Below are 13,238 nucleotides of genomic sequence, written 5' to 3' on the forward strand. Positions count from 1 at the left end.
GTAGCTTCCAAGATATAATGAATGACCAATACAACATCAAATATATGTAAATGATGCGGTACTATTGTAGTACACATCACATCCTTTGTTCTAAGTTATGGTTAAAAGTTAGAATTCAAAGATATTTTTGGATTGAAAAAATTCATGAGATAAAGTACACTTAATTCTATATAACTTACCTTCCTCTGCCTAAAACTGAAGAGGATTCAAGATTATTCTGCTCCATTCGTCCAATTCCAATATCCCTCTTGGCATAAGTTGAAGTGTTTTGCATCCGTGTTCTGTTCTGTCCTGGTTGCCTTGTTTGTGGACTCCGGACCCCATTAATTAAGCGGTCAGCAGAGAAATTAAATATTGTAGGACTTTCTAAGAGTCCAGGTCTTCTATCTGCAGTAGGTAGCGTATGTCGTAGATGTGATTTGCTAGGATTCCTGCAAATATATTTGTATATATCTTTAATTCTTTGATTATCACTGAAAACCTAGTTTTCAGTAGTTTTGTCAAGACTTTGTTCAAGCTTTTTTGAAATATATCTCAACATAGATCTAATAGTTAAATGTAGTTAATAATTATCTTTCTCAAGGGAAATGTAATTTCATTTAAAAAAGTCAACCCACCACAAAACAGTTCATTCTCCCCATCAATATAGAAAAATTTCATACCACATCTTATGAATCCTTTAATTCAGTTTTGTTCTTAAGGTATTCATTTTAAGTGAAACCTGTTCAGGAAGCCATTGCTGGACAGTAACCACCATTTAGATAGGTATCTAACATATCCTTTGCATGTATGTGAATATCAACTAAGTCCATTTCTCTACGGAATAGTGTGAGTGTCCTCCTTAAATAATTTTCATTGTCTGTGATTATGATTTCTGGTATACAAAAGGAACTTTTGTTAGCTTAACTGTTAAAAATTTGCACCTCATTCATCTAACTTTAAGCATTTAACTTTTAAGTTTAGGACTCTATTTTAAAGAATAAACAGATACATTTACAGGATTTTTGAAGTCTTTAAGAAAGCTATTATGGTAATACTATTTCTACTTTAAGTATACAAATAAAACTATAAATTCAATTTAAGCACCTACTATATGTCAGGTGCCAGGGACATGGAGACACAAAAATGTAATAGTTCCTGCCATTAAAGAGCTTATATTCAACTTGGGCTAGAAGGGGCAGAGAGCGGGAAGAAAGTGGTGAGAGTGGAGAAGGAAAATACTTGAGTCTTTTGACTTACCTGTTTCTAGGAGGATATTGTCTGAGTGAAGTTAGGGGAGATGCTGCAGGTTTGAAGGTGGGAGACGTAAACCCATTGATAAATCCAGTATTTGGAAATGGTGTTACCTAGATGTGGGGGGTAGGGGTAGGGGAGTGAGAGGTAAAGAGGAAGAGGCAGAAAACAGCAACCAAAACAATTTGTTAATTTAGTTTCATTTAATATTTTATGACAAAGGATATAAAGACAATTTATTATTCCACATTTCAGTATCATGTCCTAATGTAGTCAAACATGATAGCCTATTTCCATATTCATACTGTCCATACTATTTTTTTTTTTTAGTAGCAGTGTTAGATCCTAAGCTGTGTAGTGAGCTAGATCTAAGTTTAGAAACAAACAGTAGTTATATGGCGCTAAACCCCAAGAGCCCAGTGGGGTTTCAGCTACAGCCTCCAGGCCAGTCTGAAGCAAGAAGCTGAATAACCAGGGCAGAAATCCTAGACCAAAGAGTAACCTGCAGTTCCATCACTCTGAACCTGCAAAACTTTCCAGCTGGCAGATAGTGACTGAGTCCAATAGCAGTCTCCTGGATATTCCAACCACACAGAAGCCCACAGGTATATTTCTCAGACACAATCTCAGGTCGAGAACTCAGGGCAAAAAACCCGAGGGGCAGTGATCACACTTTGCACTGGATCAGCCTACAATGCGGAGCTCTAAAAGCCTATAGGTCTCCTGCTTAAGGCGTTAACAAGATTCTGGAATAATACAAGACTCAATACACCAAGAAAGTGGTAAAAGGATCCAAGAAGACAAAAATTCAGCCCAGATAACCATTCAATAAGTGTGCAAAGCCTGGCTCTAACAGAAAATCCAAGATAAGGAAGTAGGCTGGAAAAAATGAGCAAATGAATAATAATTAAAAAAAAAAAAATCCTACCACAAATTCCTGATGACAGGGATGCTCAAGACACAAACTCAGAAGAAAATGACTCCAGACAGCTTGGGCACAAAAGAAACAAGAATTCATGGCAGAGATGAAATAAGAATTAAAAAGAAAAAGGCTAAAAATGATTTTAAAAATCAAATGAGGGATCAAGAGGAAAAAAAATGGGAAAAGAAGAGTTATAGAAGAAAGATTTGGAAAGTGAACTAACAGCTTGGCATAAGAGATATAAAATCTTATCCAAGCAACAAACTTCTGCAAAACTAGAATGGACCAAATAGAAGTCAAAGACTATACAACAAGAAACATTGAAGACAAAACACTAAAAACACAAAAGAAGATGTAAGGTATCTCAAAGCAAAAAATCTGGATATCATATTTCAAGTGAAAATATCAATATTAAGATTAAGCAGAGATAACGTATGCATCATTGGATTACCTCAATGGCATGAGGCCTCAAAAAAGCCTAGATATCATATTTCAAGTGAAAATATCAATATTAATATTAATATGAAATTAAAACGTGCCTATCCTTATGTAATTAAAGGGGTGGTGGTGGAGTAAAAAACCCTTTGAGACACCAGGAAGTATGCAAACTCAGGTCTACTGACAAGGTCTGCAAGATGTGGAAGGGTCCCATAAAACAGTTAACATTACTTAATTGTCAGAGAAGGGTGATTACTAGCCCCACAGCCCACTTTCTTTAAAATACCCAATTATATTGTCCCCATCCCCACAATCGCACTGTCTTCCTCACCTACCCAACTTTGTACTCCCCAAAACTGTATTATAGCTGATGAGTCGTACCCTAAGGGCCTTAGGCTATATAGAAAGAGACCACTGACCTACTTTATTGGTTACTGCGAGCCTAACTAGTTGATTGATCATGCTTAAACCATTTTCTTTCAGATTACCTTTATTTTCAACTGTAACACAACAAATCATAAAAGAAAAAATGCCCACATCTCTTATAACTAGAGGGAAAAGTGAAAACAAAAAGATTTCCTCCAGAAAGTAACCTCCAGAAAGAAACTCCAAAATAAAAACTCCTAAGAATATCATGGCTAAAACACAAAGATTCCAGGCTAATGAAAAAAAAAAATATTCCAACAGGCTAAAAGAAATGAAGTCCTAAGAAGCCAGAGTCGGAGTCACATGCAAACTTGTGAGCTACCACTATAAAGAACAGAGAGTTTGGAATATGATATTCTAGAACATAAAGGATAGTCATCATTCACCCATTAAAACTGAACATAATCCTACAGGAGAATAAATGGGCATTTGATAAAATAAGACTTCTAAGCATTCCTGATGAAGACAAAGGCCAAGCAGAAACTTTGAAATACAAGAACTGGGAGTCAAGAGGAACATAAACAGGTAATGAGTGAACAATTTTGAGACTGACTAAACTAGGTTAAACGGTTTACATTTTAATATGAGAAAACAACACGTGTCTGTCAGAACCCTATCCTCAGGGGTCATGGAGAGAATTTAATTAGAGAGCCTAGATGTGCTTCTGTTACATTTTGATCATCTTAAAAGAAGAATGTAAAGGAAGGAAAGAGGAATATACTGAGGGGGAAAGAGAGGAGAAAGAATATGAAAGAAGAAGAAAATCATCTGAATGAGTTAAAGGAGAGAAGAACACAAACACAGAGTAGAATGTAGGAAATACATATAACTAAATAGGGAACAGGGAAGAAGTGGTGAAAGAGGAAGAGATTTGTTTTAAGAAAAATAAATTCAAATTAAAGAGGATGAATTTCAAAGACAGGCTTAAAAGAAAGAATAATAACCTTTTATTCCACTTCAAGTGAAGAAAAGAGAAGAGGGGTGAGGAAGCAGAAGCATATTACACTAAACCTAAAGCATTGGTTTTTTTCATCACTCTTTTTTCTCATATACTCTCAGTCCTCAGAAACTGAAACTTTTTCTCCTCACTCTCTTGTTCTTTAAAACAGGGAATGGGAAGCAAGAAAAGGAAAAGCATAAGAAATAGAGGGAAATGTACAATTCATAATCGTAACTGTGAATGTGAAAGAGATGTATTCATTCATAAAACAGAAGATGGAAACAAAATGGATTAGAAAAATAGGTTCTTCCCAATAAATACACCTGAAGCAGAAAAATGTACAAGTTAAAATAAAAGGCTGGAGCACCACCTATTATGCTTCAGCTGAAAGAAAAAAGGCAGGGGTAGCAATTATGTTCTTAGACAAAGCAACAGCAAAAACAGACAATTAAAAGAAGAAATAAAAACGGTAACTACATTTACTGAAAGGTATCATAAACAATGAACTAACAGCAATACTTAACATACATAAACCAAATGGCATACTACCTAAATATTAAAAAGAATAGTTTAAGAGTTATAATAAGTAGAAATAGACAGTTAAGCTGTTTGTAACCCTAACAGACCTAAAAAAATTTAACACAAACAGAACATAAAAAGTACCTCCTCCTTTGTCCACAAATGACCAAAACAGATTTTTGGAAAAGTTAGATATAATAAACCTCTGGAAATTATGGAATAGAAAGATAAAGGAGCATACATATTTCTTAGCTACGTATGGCACTTCTACAAAAACTGAATGTGTTAGGGCATTGCAAACAAATGCAATAAAAGCAAAAATATTAAATGTTTTTTGTAAACCACAATGCAATAAAAATTTAAAAATGAAAAATTCAATAACAGGCTGAAGAAACTATTAAAAATGAATTGGACACTAAAATTAAAGAAAGAGGGAATCAAAGAACAAATCACAGAAATTATCAATAATTTTAAAGATAATGTGATGATAATGAAACAAATCTGGTGATACCAAAATTTTGGTGATAATACCATAGTATTCAGCAGAAATTTATACTTCTAACCACTTTCATCAACAGAAGCAAAAAAAGAACACATCAATGAAGTGGGCACTGCAATTTAAAAAAAAAAACTAGAAACATTAACAAATCAAGAACCCTCAATTAAATATCAAAATAGAAATTCCAAAAATTAATAGAGATAAACAAAAGACCCATTGAATTAATAAATAAAGCTAAGATATGTTTACTAAAATAACAAACCATTAACTATTAAAGGAAACCAAATTATTAGCACAAAAAATATTTAAAAGTGAATTCAGAACCAATGAAAGAAATTATTAGGAACTATTCTGCTCTATGATAATGCAATAAAACGGAATCTAAAAGAAATGGATGAATATTGAAATAAAACAAATTAACAGAAGAAATAGGACAAATTCCAATTTTAGAAAAATAAACTAAAGCCATAAGTGGAATTCCTAAAGTTAAAAAAAAGAAAAATCTTAACAACTAATTCTAATATTACATAAACTACTGGAAAAATAGGAAAAGATGAGGCCCTGCCAAATTCCTTCCATGGAACAAATATAATTTTGGTACCTAAACCAGGGAGTCAAAAACAGAGAAGAAAAATCACAGAACAATCTCTCTGGTGAATACTGATGCAAAATCTTACAATAAAATATTACCAAAGAGACTACAGAAACATATCACAAAGATCATACAATATGACCAGGCAGGATTTACAGCAGGAATACAGGCCTGGTTCAATACTAAAAAGTCTCTAAACATAATTCACTATATTAATAACTAGGAAAAAAACCAATACAGAGATGCAGAAGAAACTTTTTACACAATACAAAACACATTCCTTTAAAAATACTAGAAAGTGCTACAATAAATGTATCTTTACTTAATGTAAGCCTTTATTTAAAAGAGCCAACATTATCTCTATTGGTGATAAACTAGAGGTTTTTCTTATTAGATCAGAAGTAGAGAAAAGACAGCCATTATCAATAGAATACTAGAAATGCTAGTTATAGCAATAAGGTAAGAAAAAGAAGATGAGACAAGCATAGGCAGAAATATAACCACTGCTTTTTGCAAATGATACAATGGTACCAACTAAAACCAACTAAACCAACTAAAAACTAACTACAACTATTAACTTCAGCAAAGGTGCAGCATATAAAATAAATCCATATAAATCATCAGCATTTCTATATGTTAACCCCTCCAAAAAATCTAGCAGGAAGAGAAATTCTGGAGAAGCATCAATTGCTCAATAAATTCCTCGTTATTGCTAATATTATAAAAATAGTTACGGACAATTTTTAAAAGAATAACTGGTTGTAATTGCAGAACTATAGTAAACAGTACAGGACCATGGGAAACATATTGCACTGGGATTGAAGACCTTGATTCTAAACTGCTTCTACCACTAATTATTAAAACTTGGTCAAGTCATTATTGCTCTAGGTTTCAGTTTCATTTGCAAAATGAAGACCTATCCCAGCCCTGAAATTCCATGAAATCTATTTTATATAAGTTTCTCTTATCATTCTTGGAGACCCTTTATACATTGGGAAATATAAAGAGGATAAGAAAATATTTTAAGTGTTTTAATATTTTAAGTGTTTTCTAAGAGAGAGGTCTTAAAAATACATTTGGGTAACACTATCTAATGCACTTTTCTCAACGTTTACTTTTCTTAATTTCTTTGCAGTGTCAGACCCTGTTAATCACCTTGTCTTCCTGGATAGGTTCTCATGACACTGCTCTCTCCTGATTCTCCTCCTGTCTAACCACTCCACAATCTTTTTTTTTTTTTAAACTAGATCTTTACTCATATCATAACCACAAACTGTTGATGTCTCTCCATTCCTCAGTTCTGTCCCAGGACCTTTTATCATTTCCCTCTACATGATCTTGTTTGTTGAGTTCATTAGCTCCCCCGTACCCATTATTAACATCTAAGCAAGTGATTCCCAGATCTATATATCCAGCCCTCAGACTCATTCCTGAACTACAGTCCTCTATCATCAACTGTCTTGTAAGCACCCTGAACGAGCAGTTGAACTCAACATGTCCAAAAGAGAATTAGTTATCTATCCCTCCCACCCAAATCTTCATTTCTTCCAAGTTTCCTATCACTATTTTCTCTCATACAAGACAACTTTGATGTCATCTTCAGCTCCTCACATTCACTTACCCCAGATATCCAATTGATGGTCAGATTTTGCCGTTTCTGTCTTTTCTTTCAGAAAAAGGAGCTTGGTGGCTCAGTGGATACAGTGCTAGACCTGGAGTCAGGAATACCTAACTTAAATCTGGCCTCAGACATTTATTACTGTGTGATCCTGGACAAGTCACTTAATTTCTGGTTACCCTACCTCCCAGGGTTGCAGTGAGAATTAAGGGAGGTATTTATAAAGCACTCTACAAATTTTAAGGGCCTATATAAATGCTAGCTATTAGTATTATCTTTCATATGCATTTTCTTCTCTCTATTTACATAGCCACTACCTTAGGACAGGCCTCCATCCCTTCTATCCTGGACTACTACCTTCACTTCATAATTGGTCTTAACATGCCTATCTATCACTCAGGTGACAGGAATGATTTTCCTAAAGTGTAGTCTGACTCTATCAACACTCTCCTCCCCAATAAATAAAATATATTGCCTACCCAATGTCTCCTTGACAAAATATATAAAACTCTGGCATTTAAAACCTCTCTATAACCCAAAACCCTGCTACCTTTCCAGTCCATCCACCCCAGTTATACTGGCCATCATCTTCCATTTCGGGGGCTTAGCATTGGCTGTTCCTGTGCTTGAAATGCTCTCCCTCTTTACTTCCACTACTGAGCTCTCTTGGCTTCCTTCAAGACTTAAATACTTAAATCTTCAGTGGGAGGCCTTTCCTAGTCTACTCTGTGTGTGTGTGTGTGTGTGTGTGTGTGTGTGTGTGTGTGTGTGTGTATTCAATATACCTTGCTATTTAAATGTTTTCTCTCAAGTTCTTTGAGGGCAGGAAAAGTGTTTTTGTCTTTCTTTTTTTAATTTACTAGTACTTAACACAGTGCTGATACATGGTAAGCACTTAATGTTTGCTCAATGACTGCTTAATACTGGAAACAGTATCTAAAAGGTAATCATTCTTCTGTATAATAGCAGGTTCATTAAGTTATCAATCCCAAAGGATTTTGACCGGTACTAAATAAATCTAATTTTAAATAGATTATATATAGAATAACTTAACAAGTTGTTCTTTGACTATTTTACGGACAGATTCATGTTCTCTTATATACTGATCATAGCTATTTTCTTAATTTTACCAGCCTTAGCCATAAGCTTTAATTACCAGGAAGAATCCCTCTATTTCTTTTCTACTTGGAAACAAGTTAAATGTAACAACTGTTAACATAGTATTCTAGTAGCCTAAAAGTCATCAGCAATAATATTTCCATTAATATCTACCCACACCCGCTCCTGAAAGGAAAGAGCTAAAACTACATCAACTGATTTATACAAAGGATAATATAGTACACCAAGTAGACAACATTTTACTGTCAAGAGAACATATATAATTGAAAATGTACTGAACCAAAAACGATATAGCTTTGTTACAACTATTTTAAAAGGAAGATAAATTTACTGGACTATACAATTGTTACATAAGCCATGCTTGTCTTATTATTTCAATGGCATCTCATTTGAACAACAAATCTTCTGTCACTGAAGAACCAATGAAGGGCACCTAGGTGGCGCAGTGGTCCTGGAGTCTGGACACCCTGAGTTCAAACTCGGCCTCAGACAAGTAGCACTAGCTGTGTGACTCTGGGCAAGTCACTTGACCCTAACTGCCTCACCAAAAAAAACCAAAACAAAACAAAAAAAAACCCAACAATGAAAGACAAAAAACCCCAAAACACTTATTAAACTTCATAGTAAATAAGACTAGTGATAAGAAAAACAACTTTTTTCCTCTTTTATTCTTTCCTCCATGTTAAAATTGAATAAATTTTGATTTCTAACCAAGTCTTCAGTACCAAAATCAGTTCCTCTTTCCAATTCCCTTCATTGTTCATGCTACCATTTGCCTTGTGACATAATCCCGAAACCTAAGTCATCTCCCAATATTCTTATTTCATTACTTCTTTCAAAGTCAGAATCTCCCAAATTCAGGTGCCTTGAAAACTTTTTTTTTTTGCTCCTGGAAAGAAAGAAGTATGTAATATTTTTAGAAAAGGATGACAAAGTATATATGTATTTTATGCATTTGTTTAATCATAAAATTATTGTGTCTGGTGTATTAAATTTAAGACTAATCAGACCAGGTGTAAATTTACAATTGAAATTGCTTCAAAATGCTATGTTACAAATGAAACTACAAACCATGAAACTTAAGACTCTAGCAAAATTTTGAACCAGCAACTTTAGTCCATAGAACTCTGATTTTTAATAATTTTCTAAAGTACTGTTGGTGGCATCATTTAATAATACTCAGATAAAAGAGACAAGTTTCTCAATCTTACCCTTTCACATGAGCTTTATTTTTTGATTTCTATATTTCCAAACACAGATTAACTTCATTTACATTGAACAAATGACTAAAGAATCTGAAGAAGTAATGAAGTTTGCCTCCACATTGCAGGAAGACTATGCTTGGGCAGGATTCACTTCAATCAATCAAGTAACTCATTTATTAGGGATTTTTATGTGTCAGGCACTGTGCTGATTGTTGGAAACAGAAAGGAAAAGTCTCGGCTATCAAATAGGCCAGATTCTAATGAGTGAGACGATACATAATGGAACAGATACTAACAAGATACACAGATTAACTGAAACATATCCTTAGAGGGGAAGACTCTAGCAGTTAAAGGGTACGGTGGAAAGACCTTCTGTAGAAGGTGGTATTTCAGCTATGTCTTGAGGGAAGTCAGTGAAACCAAGACGGGTAGCGCATACAAAGCTAGTGAAGAGGCAGAGAGAGCGAAATAAGAGTGTTGCATAGAAATTCACACAATGGGGGATGACATGGTCAGACCTACCCTTTAGGAAAATGACTTTAGCAGCTGAGTGGGATACGGGTAAGAACTGGGAGAGACAGGAGGCAGTGAGATAAATTAAAAGGTTAACTATTCTAACATTACAGGTGAGAGGTGATGAGAGCCTGAAGTGGGTGACAGTAATATGAGTGGAGAGACGTAGGAGTACATGTAAAAGACAGAAATAACAGAAGAGGTCACAAGATATAGGGTGAGTGAGAGTGGAGTAGGGGAACTTGATGTTCTATAGTGGATAGCAGATCTATTCTACAGAGTCTGTTCACTTCATTAGAACATGAGTTCCTTGAGAGAAGGGATTTTTGATTGAGAGTATGCTTTTGATTCCCTATCCCTGCTGTTTAGCATAGTATCCAGTACTAAGGAAGCATTTAACAAATCCTTGCTGGCTATTGACTACAAAAACCTGCCAGAGGCATTACTACAAGATTTGGATCCCTATCCCCAATACTGGAAGCCTAAGGGTACTGAATGATTTGTAATGTGTCAAGTGCCAAAGAAGTAGTATTGGTTTTTTTTTTTGACCCTTGAATCTAAAAGATTAGTAATGAACTGCCTGATAAAAAAGTCCTTCCTATAGAAAAGTCTTTCACTTTCTTCTAAAAGCAAAGATACCTATATATGCTCCCAAAGACACTTTGACAAAACACTGAATTTGGATGCAATGACATCTTCCAAAAAAAAAGTTCTGCAGTCTATTGCCCCTTCTGGGTACATCATGAGCCTCAACTTCTACTGTTTGATTGTATTGTTTTAATAAATCTTCCAAAGGGCATCATTTATCTGCCTCACTGAGTTAACTACAATTTCAACACCACTGTTTTACTAATTTCATTCTTTTTTCTTGCTTATCTTTGAAGACATAAAATATGAATAGCTTCTATATGCTTGTTAAGTACTCTTTGTCTTTTATAGGTCTTCTGTGGAAGACACGGATGGCATTTGCATTACGTAGACATCTATCCATAATAGCTCTTGTGGTGCCAAAAAAAAAAGTGCTAGATTTGGCATCAAAGGATTGGATTGAAGTCCCAGTTCTGCTACTTGGTACCTTAAGCAGATTTGTAGAGAAGCACACTTTTCTGGTCCCATGTTCTCATTTATAAAATGAAGGGAGTAGAGGAGGGATGGAACAGGGTTGGTCTACATGGCTTCAAAGATTACTTCCAGTTCTATGATCCTGTAGTTCAATGCCTGCTTTAACATTATTTGTAGCATTAGCAAAGCAAAACTATTGGCTTCAGAGACTGAAAAGACTCTAGAAATTTTCAGTCCAAATGCTTCATTTTATAGATGAAGGTACTGAGGCTTATGGAAAATGACATGTCACTCGATAAGTAGTAGAGCTGGGATTCATACCAATGTAATCTGGCTCCAAATCCAAGATTATATTATACCATGCCACAAGGCCTTGTATATACCTTGACACAAGCATCTTTTCCAATCTCTCCCTATCTATTAGTGCCTTCCTAACATAAACAAATACCTATTTTGGAGAAGAAACAACAAAATTTTTATTTGTTATTCTTTACTCTTCTAACTACCCTACTTTTCCTCTACATCCTTGAACAAGAGAACTCCAAATTGGCACCCAGCAACTCTCCTTTTCACTATCAAGTCTGTTCAAACTGAAATCTGAACTCTACCCATGACCCCTACTGAATCTATTCTTTCAAAGATCATGAATTACTTCTTTTGCTGGGATTTTTCCTCATTCCTTAAGCTGTGGCCTATGATCTGACATCGTCGACCATTCTCCTTTTTATAAGAAAACTTATTATTTTAACACACACATTTTTTGACATACAATTCACCCCCACCAAACATCTTACTGATTGCAAAGTGAAAATAGGGATTTGTCCTTTAACCTTTACAATACTTTACAAAACGATATTAACATTGACCACTCTATTTGACCAAAGTTTGCTGCCTCTCCAAGTTGATTTTATATTGTTGTAGACATTGTACATCCTGATTTTTTGGCTTTGGCTTTCTTCACTTTGCATCACTCCATATAAGTCTTTTCAAGTTTCTCTGAATTCTTCATATTTGCCATGGTGTAGTAATATTCCATTGTACTCATGTGTCATAATTTATTCAGCCATTCCCCAATGATTGGGCACATTTTGTTTCCAAGAGCTTCTTTGTATCACAAATAATGCTTCTATGAACATTTCTGTACGCATGCCAACCTTTCTTCTTAAAAATGGGTATTCCCTTGGCTTCTGTGACACTGAATCATCTTTATGCTTTTTCTACCCCTTTCACTACTACTTTTCCTAAGCAGCCTTTTAAATGTGAGCATTGCCCACACCTGTTTTCAATCTACTTCTCTGATCTCTAGCTTTCTCTTCTCTCTCAAGATTTAGCCTCAAATATTCAAATTCTGTTGCCAATTCTGGCACCAATCCCTCAAGTTTAATACAAGGGAAATTACCCTTGGATCCTCCCTCTGATCTCCTATCAGGTGCTAAATCCTTCTGGCTTCTCTTTCATATCAACAGAGTTGTTTCCTCTCCCAATATAAACCTAGTTTAAGCCCTCTTATCATTTCATCCTTGAAACGCTGTAATAGCTTAACAGGTGTTTTCCATTCCCAATTCACCTCATCCAAATGCTGTCGGCTCAGCTGAGCATTCCTAAAGGATCACAGATTTAAAGCACATAGACATCATGGAGATAAACTAGTCCAATTCTCTCATTTTGGAGATGAAAACTTCAAGGATTAAGAAACTTGTTCCAGGCCATACTGAGAGTAAATGTAATAGCCAGCATTTGAACTCGGGTACTTGACTTTAAATACTCTGAATCTTGCATTCTGCTTTGATTAATTCCTTCCTCAAAACCCTCCATGACTAACCCTGCCTTGCTGGGTAAAGTCCAAACTCCTGGCCTGCCAGTCATGGACCTCCACAAGCATCTTTATTTCCTTTCCTTATATGTATATTGCCACCTAACTAATTTACCTGCTGTGGTTCCCCAGATATGCTTGCTCTGTGCTTTTCTACCTACATGCTTTGGTTTTGCAGTCCTGCATCTCTTCCTGTAAAAATCTACTTCCTCCTACAAGATACAGCTGAAACAGTTGGGCTTCAGCATGAAATGAAGCCTTCCCTGATCACCCTGGCTGGAAGTGGTCCCTATGCCTGGTACTAGATTTTGGCAATTAATTTACACTGACATGTACTGC

General features: G+C 35.2%; 1 protein-coding gene across 4 annotated transcripts in view; it reads right to left on the reverse strand.

Moving 5' to 3' along the window:
• LARP4B (La ribonucleoprotein domain family member 4B) overlaps positions 1–13,238 on the reverse strand; it is a 161,879-nt gene that overhangs the window by 34,905 nt on the left and 113,736 nt on the right. For all 4 annotated transcript variants that reach the window (XR_003567214.1, XM_027841047.1, XM_027841048.1 and 1 more), the window contains exons 11-12: positions 1,240–1,346; positions 180–431 (exon numbers count right to left, since the gene is read on the reverse strand). Coding sequence is in view for 3 of the 4 variants with exons in the window: in XM_027841047.1 (XP_027696848.1) it covers positions 180–431; positions 1,240–1,346 (359 nt within the window). In the remaining variant the exon portion in view is untranslated. The remainder of the gene's footprint in view (positions 1–179; positions 432–1,239; positions 1,347–13,238) is intronic.

Source organism: Vombatus ursinus, unplaced genomic scaffold (genome assembly GCF_900497805.2).
Source record: "Vombatus ursinus unplaced genomic scaffold, bare-nosed wombat genome assembly UNPS02014852.1, whole genome shotgun sequence".
Lineage (NCBI taxonomy): Eukaryota > Metazoa > Chordata > Mammalia > Diprotodontia > Vombatidae > Vombatus > Vombatus ursinus.